Genomic DNA, 15,009 nt, shown 5'->3' with positions numbered 1-15,009 from the left:
TCATAGGTCTGTAGGTCAGAAATCTGGGTAGAATAGATTAGGATCTCAGTTTAGCACTTCATAATGCCAAAATGAGGTGTGGACAGGCTAGGTTATTACCTGAAGGCTGTGGAGAAGAATAGATGCCCAAGATCATTTAGACTATTAGCAGAAGTGAGTTCCCTCAAGTACTGTAGGACTAAGGTGACCATTTCCTTGCTGGTTGTTGCCAAGGATTGCTTTCACCTCTTGGAAGCTGCCATATTTCCTTGCTATATGGTGCCTTCATTTTTTTTTTTTCAGATTTTAAGTAATCTCTACACCCAATGTGGGGTTTTAGTTTACAAGCCCAAGATCAAGAGTTGCATACTTTACTGAGCCAGCCTGGTGCCCCAACCCCTTCAATTTAAAATAAATCCACCAGGGGCGCCTGGGTGGCTTAGTCGGTTAAGCGTCCGACTTTCGCTTAGGTCATGATCTCGCGGTTTGTGGGTTCGGGCCCCGCGTCGGGCTCTGTGCTGACTGTCAGCTCAGAGCCTGGAGCCTGTTTCAGTCTGTGACTCCCTCTCTCTCTGACCCTCCCCTGCTCACGCTGTCTCTCTCTCTCTCTCTCTCTCTCCTAGAAATAAATAAAACATTAAAAAAAAAAACTTTAAAAATAAATAAATAAATAAAATAAATCCACCAACAGTACATCGAGTCTTTCTCAAACTTGGAATGTGATTTGCTCTTTGCTACCTGCCAGTAAATTTAAAAACTTCTGGTTTTAAAATTGTCACGTCATCTGGTTCTGACCATCCATATATTTACGAAAATATGTATATTTCCAGTGTATCATAATCTAATCACAGGAATAAAATCCAGAGTAAAAATTTCTACAGATTTGGACAAATCTTGGAGGTTACTTTGTAATTCTGCCCACCACAGCCATGATGACAGGTTGATGGATACCTTGGTAGAAGGAGGTCTAGTGACTTCTCTTCCTTTTTTAAATAGGACTGGAGAGTACTGAGTCTGAAGGAAGAAATTTGGATGAAGAATTTTTGATTGATGAGCTTTATGGGCTCAGCACTCTGGGAATTGGAACAAAGGAGGAAGAGGTTACTCTGAGGTACTGCTGGGTAAACTGGGCAAAAGGACTACAGGTCAAGGGCTTTGACAGACTGAAGTAAAGGAACACAGAATTTAGACCAGAAACAGAAGACAGAGAAACCCAGAGTGAGAGAGGAGGAATTAACTTGCAAGGGTTGCAGTGGATGCCAAGATTCCAGTTAGAGCAGGAAGTAGAAGAAGGCTTCAGGAAGAGGTTTAACATTTAAAGCAGCAGTTCTCCAAGTCTGGCCCCCAAACCAACAGCGCCAGCATCATTTGGGCATTTGACAGAACTGCAAACTCTCCAGTCCACTCCAAACCTAGTAAATCAGAAATTCTAACACTCTAGGAGCAGGACAGAGGAATCTGTTTCAACAACCACTCCAGGTGATTTTGCTGCCCTGCAAGTTTAAGAATCATCAATATTATTCTCCCATATTGTAACAGAATATGTTTACCAGGAATGGGTCTCTAGCAAGAGAAAGAAAAATCCTCTAAGGAGAATTTCCCATTGCATGCTGAGCTAGGATGGCAAGGGTAAATGTAAGACATGGCTGAATGAACTGCCTTACAGTTTTCAGAAATAACAAATCCTGGTCCTTCCAATCTGAGCCAATTGTGTTACTGAAATAAACTTTCTAAGACCAAGGCTAGGAACAGTTACTAAAGGGAGCTAGAGAAGGAGCCAGCCTGGACTGCAGCAGCTACTCTTTAAAGAGAGGAGAAACCCCAGGGAAAGTGGCAGAAAGTAGGAATAATGAGTTCCGGGGACCCTGAATGATGAGAGCAGCAACAGATGCTGGTGGAGAGGGAAGGACACTTGCTCATGACCAAGATCTGGCTCCACTTTGGTTCAGCAAAGAACAGACACCCTTCCCTAACTGCATGCAGGCACCACCCCAACCTGCTGAGCTGCTTCAGCTGCAGCTGTTTATAGGTGGACTGTGCTTAGCCAACAGGATGAGGATGTATTTGAGGATGTGGGTAGCTAACCCAGTAATCTCTATAACCTTGTAATTTTTCTGAATCTAATTCTAGAAATAATAACAGTCGTGGGAAAATAGCAATAATACCTAAGCAAGTTAAATACATAATTTTTCAATGTTATTACAGGGTATCCTAGCCCTCCAAAAAACCCTCAAGCAATCATGCTAGGGTTTACGACTATAGGTCTTTTGAGTGCAGCAAAGCCCAACATGCTTTATACTGTTGAGTTAAATGAAAAAAAAAAAGGGAGCACCTGGGTGTCTTGGTCAGTTAAGCATCTGACTCTTGACATTTGGCTCTGGTCATGATCTCAAGGTTCGTGAGTTAGAGCCCCGATTCAGGCTCTTCGCTGACAGTGCAGAGGCTGCTTGGGATGCTCTCTCCTTTGCTCCTCCCCTGCTCGTGCTCTCTCGCTCTCTCTTAAATAACATTTTTTTTTTTTTAATGAAAAAACTAGTGCCGACAAATGTTCATACTATGCAAAAAAGAGAAAAAAAATTTGTTCTATGATACATAAATATTTCTGGATGACTTCACAATTAATTGGTAACATTTGACATTGGGGAAGTGGCTGAGGGAGAGAAGAGGTAGATTTTTCCTGATTAAACCTTATGTACCTTTTAATGTGGACCATGAAAGGATGTTATGACTCAAAACTAAATTAATAAGTATTTTTAAATAAATAAAATAATGAGCTTTTATTATCCTTGACCATAGAGACAAGCCACGCCTAGAGTCTCTGGGGATTCTGGGAACTCGCCTGGGGAGGGGAAGGCTGCAGCAGCACCTGGAGGGAGATTCCTCAGAAACTACCCCCCAGTCCCGCCCCCCTGGCAGAGGCAGCTCAAGGAGTCACAAACTGCAGGGGCAGCAGGAGGAAGACAGTGACCAAAGCTTTCCTGCCTGAAATCAGCCACCGTCCAGAGCCAGTGCCCTGGCAACACACAACTCACCCTCCGGGGGGCACATCTTCACCAGAAGGCAGGTAAGAATTCAAACGCGTGACACCGAATGCCCTGCTCTCTCAGGGCCTCCGAGTCCTCCCCGATTCCACCCCCACTGGTCTGGGGCCACCGTGTCTGATTTTGAGAGGAGAATGTGGAGTAAGTCCAGTCCTCGTCAGTCTGAGTCTGAACTGTCATTCGACTTGGAAGACTTATGCTTTCGTTTCTTCTTCTTCTTTTCTTTTTTCCTTTTCTTATGCTTTTCTTTCTTCTTCTTTTTCTTGTGTTTCTCTTTACATTCTGAGGAGCTGGAGCTGCTCCCATCTTCATCGGAGGTGGAGTCCTCCAGTAACTGTTTTAACTGCTGTATCCTAAACATGGAAGTTTGACCAAAGAACCATATTTAACTTAAAAAAATTGCAGATAACAATGATGAAGAGCAGCAGTGAGGGTAAAAAATGTCCTGAATAACCACCTTGTTGAAGACGGTCCTTATTTTTATTTGTGCATGGCTTCCCCGTTCTTGTCCACAGCCATGCCTATCTGACAGGACTGTAACCAGTGTACAGCCATTCTGCATTCTTTTCATTGTCCTAAATATTTCTGCATGTGTCTCGAGTCCTTACTACATAACTTGTAACAGATGCCTACTTTCCTTACTCACCGCCCCCAACTGCTCAAGTAATCTACTTCCTCAAAACAATTATTACTCAGAGTTGCCCGTTTGAGAAAAACAAACTCTCCCGTTTCTTCACCCTATCTTTGTTCATGTCTAAGGATAATTTTTGACAATAGCTCAGATCCTTGAAGACACTGGAGAAGATAAACTAAACTATGGTTGCCAACATCAACTAGCTGTGGTGTAAGCAGACTGGGCCAAGGCCACTGCTTTAAGCTAACCCAGATAGAACAAGGCTGGCCTGCTCATTCCCCACACACTGGCCTTTCCAGTGATCCCTCCTGCCCTCCACGTATTTCACAACTAAAGTACCACAATTACGAAACCACTCGTCTGATACCAGAATGGGTATTTCCAACTTTATATATGAGGGTATTATTATCACCTCACCTTACATCCTTTTCATGTCTTTTATTCTCTCGTATGATGTCATACATGGGATCTTCATGTGCCTTGAGGGTTAGAGAAGGGTAAGGTTGGATTAGGGCTTCATGGACTGTTGAGTTAAATTTAAATTAAATCCGTATTTCACTGAAACCTGCTTTTTTTCCTGTGTGGTGTACCGTTTAACATGTTCTCGTGGTGCTTGGGTGGCTCAGTCAGTTGAGTGTCTGACTCTTGATTTTGACTCAGGTCATGGTGCAGAGGTCATGGGGTCGAGCCCCAAGTTGGGCTCTGCACTGAGCGCTGAGCATGGAGCCTGCGTGGGGATCTCTCTCTCACTCTTTGCCCCTCTCCCTGTTCACACATTCTCTCTAAAATAAAAATGAAAACAAAAAGTTCTAATGCTTCTTAAGGGTTACTGTCACTGCAAACGTACTGAGGCTTTAACAAAGAATTTTCCAATTAGAAAAATACAGATTGTAATTTAAATATCCTTTACAAGAACATAAACCATGGCAGAATCATGAAATACTATTCAAGGTAGAAATATTGAGGTAATTTGCTTTGTTCTGTTTGGAAAGATGACCAAGAGATGGTATTAAAAAATGCAAGTAAATTACAAAATGATACATAAGAATGGAACATTTATAGGTACACAAAAATATATGTTAAATGCCTCAAAGTCGGGGCGCCTGAGTGGCTCAGTCGGTTAAGCGTCCGACTTCGGCTCAGGTCATGATCTCACAGTTCGTGGGTTCGAGCCCCGCGTCGGGCTCTGTGCTGACAGCTAGCTCAGAGCCTGGAGCCTGCTTCACATTCGGTGTCTCCCTCTCTCTCTGACCCTCCCCTGCTCACACTGTCTCTCTCTCTCTCTCAGAAATAAATAAAACATTAAAATAAATAAATAAATAAATAAATAAATGCCTCAAAGTCTGCACGTATACCAGAAGTACAGATAATTTAAAGTGACTTGAAAAAAAAAAGTGACTTGAATTATTTAAAAATAAGATTACATGTAGGAGGAATGTTACAGTATGTGAATTATCTCAATTTTAAAAAGGAATAAATCTAATTTGTAGAAATTTTAAATGTTACCAAAAAATTATGTTAAAAACAACTTATTACCTCCCTACCTAGGGATAATTACTATTAATATTTGGTTTCTTTCTTTCAATAAATGTTAATACATTTATGAAAAATTATTAATCCTATTATATGCACAACTGGATTGTTTTTTACTTATGTCTTCATGAACATTTTTCCATGACATCTTCTAAAACATAATTTCTGGGGTACCTGGCTAGCTCAGTCAGTAGAAAATGTGACTCCTGATCTGGAGATTGTGAGTTCAAGCCCCACACTGGGTACAGAGATTACTTAAAAATAAAAAAAAAATAATTTAAATGTTTTATTCATTTAAGAGAGAGAGAAAGAGGGAGAGAGAGAGAGAGCAAGCATGTGACTGGGGAGGGGCACTGAGAGAAGGAGATGGAGAATCCCGAGCAGGCTCTGTGCTATCGGCACAGAGCCCATTGTGGGGCTCAAACCCACTAACTGTGAGATCATGACCTGAGCCAAAATCAACAGTTGGATTCTTAACTGACTGAGCCATCCAGGCATCCCTAATAATAAAACCTTTTTTTCCTAACAATAAAATCTCAAAAAAAAAAAAATTCCTAATGACTAATTTGTATGTCAGAGAAATTTATGTTAATGATATATTAGACTACTAAATTTCCAATTTTTCTTCAATTTCCATTGTTTCAATCATATAATTATTAGAGTTATCCTTATACATACATAACCTTAGACATGAACAGTTGTGTATATGTTGAAGTTTTCTTGTATCTTTAAAATAAATTCCCAGAAATGGGGTTTCTGAGTCAAAAAAATAAAAAGAGTATGTTCAAATTTTTTGCGATTTATCACCAAACTATGTTCTATACTATCTATAAAAATTGACATTTCACCTAGAAGTGGAATGATAGATCAAAAAGAAATTATTACAGATTATTAAAATAAAAACACAACATCTTAAATTCTTTAAAACCTTTAGAGAATGTTGACCCCAGTCTGACATATACTGACAACCTCAATACATCCAGACAGTAGCATATTTCACTTGGCAGAGCAGTTAGTGAATGGTAAATTAACACCTTTTGGAGATGACTCTATTAAAATAAAGTAAGGAAATAATAGGCCTATTTTACTATCATCTAAAGAGCATATATAATTTATACACACACCTCTAGCTTATAAAGCTATTTAATCTTTAAAAACTAGGAGAGGCACCTGGGTGGTTCAGTCAGTTAGGCATCTGACTTCAGCTCAGGTCATGATCTCATGGTTCATGAGTTTGAGCTCTGCATCGGGCTCTGTGCTGACAGTTCAGAGCCTGGAGCCTGCTTCAAATTCTGTGTCTGCCTCTCTCTCTGCCCCTTACCTGCTTGCACTCTTTCTGCTCTCTCTCTCTCTCTCAAAAATAAATAAACATTTAAAAAAATGGGAAATCAAACCCCTAATTTATTTATGAAACATGATTATTTTATATAACTTGAAATTATTGAGTAAATAAAAATGTCTGCTTTAGAAAAAGAATCACTAATCCCAAGGTGTAAACAAATAACACTTGAATAAAAAGTTAGTTTTTTGTTAATTAATCTGTCACACAAATGTAATTTAACAAGAGATGTAGTCAATACTAGATACTTTGGCCAAAAAGCTTCTGTGAATGTATTCTATGTGAACTTCCAGTTCACTGATTACTGCCTGGTTCATTAATATTCAGTATTTCTGTAAATTTACAAGGTGGGGTTCTACTTACTACTCTGAACTGTTCTAACTTTTGGTTGCCTTTGATAAAAAAAGGACATTCTTTGTCGCCTGTTCGGTGACCATACCGTTTACAACGCCAACCTAAAAACAAAGAAAAAAGGAAATATTTCTGTAAGATAACGGTTTCATTTAATGAAGATGAATCTGTTGATCATATTAAAGTTTTTCTTCATTAAACTCCAATTCTAAAAGCAAATGCAAGGACTGGATGAACCATGTAAGATCCTAGAAACTGATTATTTCCCTAAGCATCCTTTAATCGTGTAGCTTTAGGAATAAATATTACCTCATCAGATATGTATTAACCAATCCAATGTAAAAGTACTGTGAAGAGTGAATTTTTTTTGTCTGTAGCTTGCTATATTTTTCAAAGAGTAGGTCTTTTCTATATATCAAGTGACTCTGATCCTCATTTACAATTTTAGACACTAGAGCAAATAGCTTCTTTCTCTGATTGAATCAACAACTGCACAAATCCCTCACCTTTAATTAAACCAAATCACAAATTCTCTTAAAATGTTAATTTCATTAGCACTCTAATACAGCTCCACCTGGTGAATAGGGAAATTGCTCTTTGTAAAGTTTATTATTTAAAAGCAGACAGCCCTGATGAGGAATGGAGAGGAAAGATAATAAAATACATACACAAGTTCAAGGGCAACAGAGGGAAGCATACACCTTTGTGGAATTTTAGTGACAATGGACATGGCATCAGACATTGAGACGTGGGGAAAATGAAGTGGTGAACAAAGCAGGAATGGGTGAGATGCTTATCATTTTTCTCACCTGTTTTTGTCCTCTCAGAATCATCTAGATTTGAGGCACATAAGGAAGTCATATGAGAAGAGTGAGCTAAGTGAGACCCTGCGTTTGGTTGTTAAGCAACTCCAACCAAGGAAGTCAGGAAGCAGGAAAAGGAATTACAGCTAAGATCAGCCAGGTTTGCTTCATGCTCACAGCTACTAAAAGCATGAAGTGAATGAGAAGGGACGTTTTTTCTTTTTTAATTTTGAGGGTTGGATGCAGGAAACCATTGAAAAAAAATTAAGTTTGGAGAATCTTTATTGATTGCCTCTGAGATGACCCCACCCTTCGTTAACTCTCCTAATTATTTTAAAATTTAGGAAAGAAGGATTATACTTATTCAAACCAAAGTCTTTTTTTGTGTTCAAAATTCTTTTATCATTAAAGGAAAGGTGATTCTTGCCATTCAAAATGTGGTCATGTATCCAGATGGCCAACAGACACATGAAACGATGCTTAACATCACTCATCATCAGGGAAATACAAATCAAAACCACACTGAGTTACCACCTCATGCCAGTCAGAGTGGCTAAAATGAACAAATCAGGAGACTATAGATGCTGGCAAGGATGTGGAGAAACAGGAACCCTCTTGCACTGTTGGTGGGAATGTAAACTGGTGCAGCTGCTCTGGAAAACAGGATGGAGGTTCCTCAAAAAGTTAAAAATAGAACTCCCCTATAACCCAGCAATAGCACAGCTAGGAATTTACCCAAGGGATACAGAAGTGCTGATGCATTGGGGCACATGTACCCCAATGTTCACAGCAGTACTTTCAACAATAGCCAAATTATGGAAAGAGCCTAAATGTCCATCAACTGACGAATGGATCAAGAAGATGTAGTTTATATATATCAATGGAATACTACTTGTCAAAGAGAAAGAATGAAATCTGGTCATTTGCAACAATGTGGATGCATCTGGAGGGTATTATGCTAAGTGAAATTAGGCAGAGAAAAACAGATACCATATGTTTTCACTCATATGTGGATCTTTTTTTAATTTTTAAAAAATATTTGAGAGAGAGAGAGAGACAGAGTGTGAGTAGGGAAGGGGCAGAGAGAGAAGGAGACACATAATCTGAAGCAGGCTCCAGGCTCCAAGCTATCAGCACAGAGCCGGACGTGGGTCTAGAACTCAAGAAACGAGAGATTATGACCTGAGCCAAAGTCAGATGCTTAACCGACTGAGCCACCCAGGCGCCCCATCATATGTGGATCTTGAGAAACTTAACAGAAGACCATGAGGGAGGGAAGGGGGAAAAAAAAGTTACAGAGAGGGAGGGAGGCAAACCATACAACTCTTAAATACTCAGAACAAACTGAGGGTTGATGGGGGTTGGGGGAGACGGGAAAGTGGGTGATGAGCATTGAGGAGGGCACTTGTCGGGATGAGCACTGGGTGTTGTATAGAAACCAACTTGACAATAAATTATATTAAAAACAATAAAAAACACAAAATGTGGTCATGGACAAGCAAAATCAGCAACATAAGGGATATTGTTAGAAATGCAGAGTGTTAGGTCCACCCTAGAAATACTGACACATACTAGAATTTTAAAAGATTAATTGGTGATGTATAGACATGCTAAAGTTTGAGAACCAGTGTTCTAGATAGCACTACAATCAATAAAATCAGTGAAAATATGTAAATGTACATGTGTCTTTTATCCTGTCTGGTATGAGTCGAAATTTTGTAGGCCTGAGCTTAAATTATGGGTTTGTAGAGGGGGGCTCTTTAGAAAAAAAATACCTTGCTTCGGCAAATTTTGCAAAATCATATGACCATATCAACATATCATTGGGGCCCCTGCAAGCCCTTGAAAATCACAAGTGAGTAAAACTGGCTTTGGTCCCAATTCAGACACTTTCCATGTCAACGCAACTTAACTGTAAAATGGTAATTGAAATGTAAGTAACCTCCTCGTAAAACAAAGCAGTGGTTTTCAAACTTAAAAAAAAAAAAAGATGTAGATTTCCGGGTAAAGATGACAGACTAGACACATTTACCTGTCTTCATCCCCTTCCTGACATTCCATAAAAATGAAGATGAAGAGGATTCTTTACAAGGGGAATACGCCAAGAAGTACTTCAAGAATGGCCAAGTGACAACCTCCATCAAAGCACTAAAAATAGTTGCCAATTTGCCCACATCAATTTACTTGAAACACTGGAAATTAATCAAAGTTTTACCACAATTTGAGGAGCATTCATTCAAGAAAAGCTAGTGCAGTTTGGTAAGAACAGCAGGATTTCTGGCATTTTAACCAGGCAGACTCCCAGCCTCTCTATGGATTGCTACCACAATCTTGAAAACTAGCAGCCTTGCAACCATGACAGCTCTGAGAAGCAGCAATCCTGCACCCTCAATGGAGCAAGGCCAGTTTTTGAGCCCCTCAAAAAACCCTAACCTCAAAGCACAGAGCCACAGTGGCAGGGTGTTGTTGCTATTTAGCCAGTCATGTAGTTTACTCTACAGGCAAAGCCCAATCCCTCAGGATATTTGTTGAAAACAATTACCTGCAATTGTTTTAATATCACAGCTGCCATCGGCTGTGATATGGATAAAGAGGAGCCAAGCTAAAAAATTTTAACAATCTGGGTAATGTGTCCATAGAGGGCTTTTAAAAATCCTGACACAGGGGTGCCTGGGTTGCTCAGTTGGTTAAGCGTCTGACTTCGGCTCAGGTCATGATCTCACAGTTTGTGGGTTCGAGCCCCGCATTAGGCTCTGTGCTGATGGCTAGCTCAGAGCCTGGAGCCTGCTTCAGATTCTGTATCTCCCTCTCTCTCTGACCCTCCCCTGCTCATGCTGTCTCTCTCTCTCAGAAATAAATAAAACATTAAAAAAATTTTTTTTTAAAATTCTGACACAGTCCTGGGAACCTAGAAGGCTGTGCACATGTGCCAACGTTTATTTTGTTTTATTTTTTATTTTTTTAATGTTTTATTTATTCTTGATAGAGGGGGAGAGAGAGAGAGAGAGCGCACAAGTGAGCACATGAGCAGGGGGAGGGCAGAGTGAGAGAGGGACACAGAATCCAAAGCAGGCTCCAGGCTCTGAGCTGTCAGCACAAAGTCCGACATGGGGCTCGAACCCAAGAACTGTGAGATCATGACTTGAGCCGAAGTCGGACACAACTGACTAAGCCACCCAGGCAACCCTGTTTTTTTGATAGTAGCCATCCTAACAGGTATGAGGTGATATTTCACTAATTATTGATGCTGAGAATCTTTTCATGGGCTTACTGGATATCTGTGTATCTTCTTTGGAGAAATGTCTATTCAAGTCCTTTGCCAAATTTTAATCAGGTTGTTTGTTTCCTTGTTTTAGGAATATTAGGAATTCTCTACATATTATAGATATAATACCTTATCAGATATATGATTTGCAAATATTTTCTCCAATTCTGTTAGTTGCCCTTTTTCTCTTTTGTTAATGTCTTTTATTTGCAAAATTTTAGTTTTCATGAAGTCAAATTTGCCTGTTTTTTCTTTTGTTGGCTGTACCTTTGGTGTTTTACCCAAGAAATCATTACTAAGTCCAATTTTGTGCAGCTTTGCTCTGTTTTCTTCTAAGAGATTTTATAGTTTTAGGTCTTACATTTAAGTCTGTGATCCACTTAGAGTCAAATTTTATATATGATATTAGATAAGGATCCAACTTCATTCTTTTGCATGAGGATGTCCATTTTTTTTTTTTTTTTTTTTAAAGACTGCCCTTTCCCCATTTAATGGTCTTGGTTCCACCATAACAAGAGATTGTAACAACAAAGATGAGTCACCATATAGGAAAACAGGAGATTCAATACAGGAAGGAAGCTAAGGGAAACTGCAGAATGAGTGTCTTAGTCAGTTCTGACTCCGATAATAAAATATAGAGTGGGTCCCTTACACAACAGGAATTTAGTTTCTCATAGGCTAAAAACTGGAAATCTAAGATCTGGATGCTGAAAGGCTTGGTTTTTGATGATTACTGTCCTCCTGGCTTGCAGATAGCTGCATCATCTCATGGTGTGTCCTCACACAGTGGACAGAGAGCAAGCTCTCTGGTCTCTTCTTAAAAGGAACTAATCATATCATCAAAGCTGCCCTCAGTACTTTATCTAATCCTAATTACCATCCAAAGGTCCTATCTCCAAATACCATCCTACTGGGGATCAGGGCTTCAATATATGAATCTGTGGAGGAACACAAACATTCAATTCATAACACAAAGTGAGGAGTGCCTGAGTGGCTCAGTTGGTTAAGTGTCAGACTCTTGATTTCAGTTCAGGTCACGATCTCATGGTCATAAGACTGAGCCCCTCATTGGGCTCTATACGGGCATGGTCCTTGCTTAAGATTCTCTCTCTCCCTCTCCTCTGCTTGCTCTCTCTCAAACAAACATAACACAAAGTGAAGGGAGATTTCTGTGTGATAAGCATGGAAGCAACCATTTTCAGAAGAATGTAATTGATTGTCTCAGGCATTTGAAGGTCTTAAGATTCAACTTTTAGAACTATGTGAGACTGAATAAGAAGAAATCAGTATTTGGAAAGCAAAAACAGTAACAACAAAACAAAACACATACACATAACACACACCAAAACAAGGCAATTGCTAATCTGTGGGGGAAAAGAGGAAATTATTCAGGATGCATGAAAAGGAAAAGTAATCAGTTTACTATATGACTCAGCTCTGGATATAATTATAACAAAGTAAATATCAAAGGATTATCTAACCAAAATTATGAAAAAACTATTTTGGGCAAGATGTGATATAGTAAGGGTACATGTATGTAGTAAGAGGTAAATACTCATCTTCCATGGTACAATGTCAACAAATACCACCTACACCTGAAAAATCAATGCAATATAAATGTGATCTCAGGCTTCTGAAGATAAATATCAAAATAACCAACTAAAAGAGCTAAAAGTGGGAATGGAGAAAAAGAGATTGGGAACTACTTTAATTATGTACATGATGAATCTTTGTACAAACGTCTTTAAAAGGCAGCAGTACCCTTTCTTCAAGTCCTAAATACCATTAAGATGGATGAAGGTGTTGCGGCTCTGGGGAGATGGGGGCGTGCATGCACAGCACGCCTGCTCTGGACCCCCTCTCTGTGGCTGCAGCTCCTTTCAGGTCACATGGATGAAACCTTAACACCACTGATGGGGGGTGAATGACTGAGGCAAGACCCAAAGGGACCTGCCCTCCAATGCATCTCTGTCCCTCGTGGCATTTCTGCAACGGAAATCCTTTCTGTTACTTGAATATTACCGAGGCGTGTACTCCAAAGGCAGCTACGGTCCTGTGGGCAACCACTGCCATTGGGAGTGAGACTTGCTCTGCCTCTTACGTAGGACACTCACTAACATATGCAGGTCGGCTTCCTTAACTATGAAACAGAGATCATGCCTCGGCTTAGCAGGGCTTGGTGAGAAAAAAACAAAAAGGAAGTAAACACACTTTGTAAGTCGTGGTGTGTAAGTTGTATGTACTGAAGAGTGTTACCTGAAACTCTCCCATACTCACACTGCATAACTTTGACTTCTTTCCCCAGGGGCATCCAAAGTCCTTTAGTTGGTGCGTGAGCCAGAAATTCCCTGGCATGTTCGTTGCCTGGTACGTCTGGTATACAGTCTTCCGGCTTAGTCTCATCTTCCTAAAAAAGGAAAAACGCATACACAACATGGCAAAAGAACACTGGAATTCTCTCCTACCTGCTTCAGAATGCAGCCCTGCCTGACTCTCACATGGGCTGGACATGCCCATGTCATCCTAAGTTACCCTCTCCAGTAGAAAGAAAGACAGATTATACCTGACAGAAAACCCAGAAATAAATGTACCAGAAGAACTATATCATGAAAATGAAGTAGTTGTTCTTAGAGAAAAGTTACTATTAAAGCAGAAATTTGCCCTTCATATAGGAATAATCTGTGAGTTCCAAATTCTTGATTTTTTTTAATGTTTTATTTATTTCTGAGAGAGAGAGACAGCGTGAGCAGGGGAGGGTCAGAGAGAGAGGGAGACACAGAATCTGAAGCAGGCTCCAGGCTCTGAGCTAGCAGTCAGCACAGAGCCCAACGCGGGGCTCAAACCCTCGAACCACGAGATCATGACCTGAGCCAAAGTNTCAGCACAGAGCCGGACATGGGGCTCAAACCCATGAACCGTGAGATCATGACCTGAGCTGAAGTTGGACGCTCAAGTGACTGAGCCACCCAGTGGCCCTGTGAGCTCCAAATTCTAACATAAATTAGATTCAAAGATCAAAAAAAGGTTCTACTACCTCAATATCCTTGTGAAATGAGGCAAGGTATAACAAAGTAGGGGCGCCTGGCTGGCTCAGAAGGGTGCAACTCTTAATCTCAGGTTTGAGGTTTAAGCCCCATGTTGTGTGTACAATTACTTAAAATTTAAGGGGCCTCTCGGTGGCTCAGTCACTTAAGCATCCGACTTCAGTTGAGGTCATGATCTCATAATGGTTTGTGAGTTTGAGCCCCATATTGGGCTTTCTGCTGTCAGCCACAGAGGCACTTTGGATCCTCTGTCTCCTCTCTCTCTGCCCCTCCCTCTCTTTCTCTCTAAAAAATAAATAATTAAAAAGAAAAAAATTAAATTAAAAAAAACATAAGGTTGCCTGGCTGTTTCAGCCACTTAAGCATCTGACTCTTGGTTTTGGCTCAGGTCATGATCTCATGGTTCGTGGTTTTGAGCCCTGCATCGGGCTCCGCGCTGACAGCTCAGAGCCTGCTTGGGATCCTCTCTCTCCATGTTCCTCCCTCCCCTGCTCCTGCGTGTATGCTCTTTCTCATTCTCTCTCTCTGAAAATAAATATAAATGTAAAATATTATATATAAACGTTATGTTAAAATACTTATTATACTTTGAAGGCCACTGTCATGTTTTCTAGTCACACACCTGCTATATCTGAGTTGCATACTTACCACTGAATATCTACATTTACAATTAAAAAGTTTTTTTCAGTTTCATGAATACTAAATCTATAGTGGAAGAACACTTAAAAATCTTTTAAGTAAAAATTTTTAATATATATTTTTTATTTTTTTATTTTAGATAGGCTCCACCCCTAACACAGGGCTTAAACTCATGACCCTGAGATCAAGAGTCTCATGCTCTACCAATTGAGCCAGGCAGGCATCCCTAAAAATCTTTTCTTTTCATTCAAAGTGAGCATGCATAAAGTTGCTCTGGCCTCTAAAGAGCCCTCTAAGTCTCACTCTCACAGGCACTGGACAACATGGCCAGGTGCTGGCAGGGAGTGGTAGGGGGTGTCCTGCACCAGGTGCTGGACTAGA

At 40.1% G+C, this 15,009-nt stretch overlaps 1 protein-coding gene across 4 annotated transcripts in view; it reads right to left on the bottom strand.

Moving 5' to 3' along the window:
* Window positions 1-15,009, bottom strand: part of LOC120244561 (retinitis pigmentosa 9 protein-like) — a 55,177-nt gene that overhangs the window by 34,468 nt on the left and 5,700 nt on the right. For 2 of the 4 annotated variants that reach the window (XR_005531568.1, XR_005531569.1), the window contains exons 3-6: window positions 13,223-13,352; window positions 6,890-6,981; window positions 4,072-4,133; window positions 3,012-3,373 (exon numbers count right to left, since the gene is read on the bottom strand). Coding sequence is in view for 2 of the 4 variants with exons in the window: in XM_039251149.1 (XP_039107080.1) it covers window positions 3,178-3,373; window positions 4,072-4,133; window positions 6,890-6,981; window positions 13,223-13,352 (480 nt within the window). In the remaining 2 variants the exon portion in view is untranslated. Of the gene's footprint in view, window positions 1-2,741; window positions 3,374-4,071; window positions 4,134-6,889; window positions 6,982-13,222; window positions 13,353-15,009 lie in introns of those variants that run through there. The other 2 variants (XM_039251149.1, XM_039251151.1) reach the window with 2 other exon arrangements.

This window comes from Hyaena hyaena, unplaced genomic scaffold (genome assembly GCF_003009895.1).
Source record: "Hyaena hyaena isolate Hyena2069 unplaced genomic scaffold, ASM300989v1 scaffold_387, whole genome shotgun sequence".
NCBI lineage: Eukaryota > Metazoa > Chordata > Mammalia > Carnivora > Hyaenidae > Hyaena > Hyaena hyaena.
Note: the sequence above shows the minus strand (reverse complement) of the source record. Positions and strands in the feature narration are given on the sequence as shown.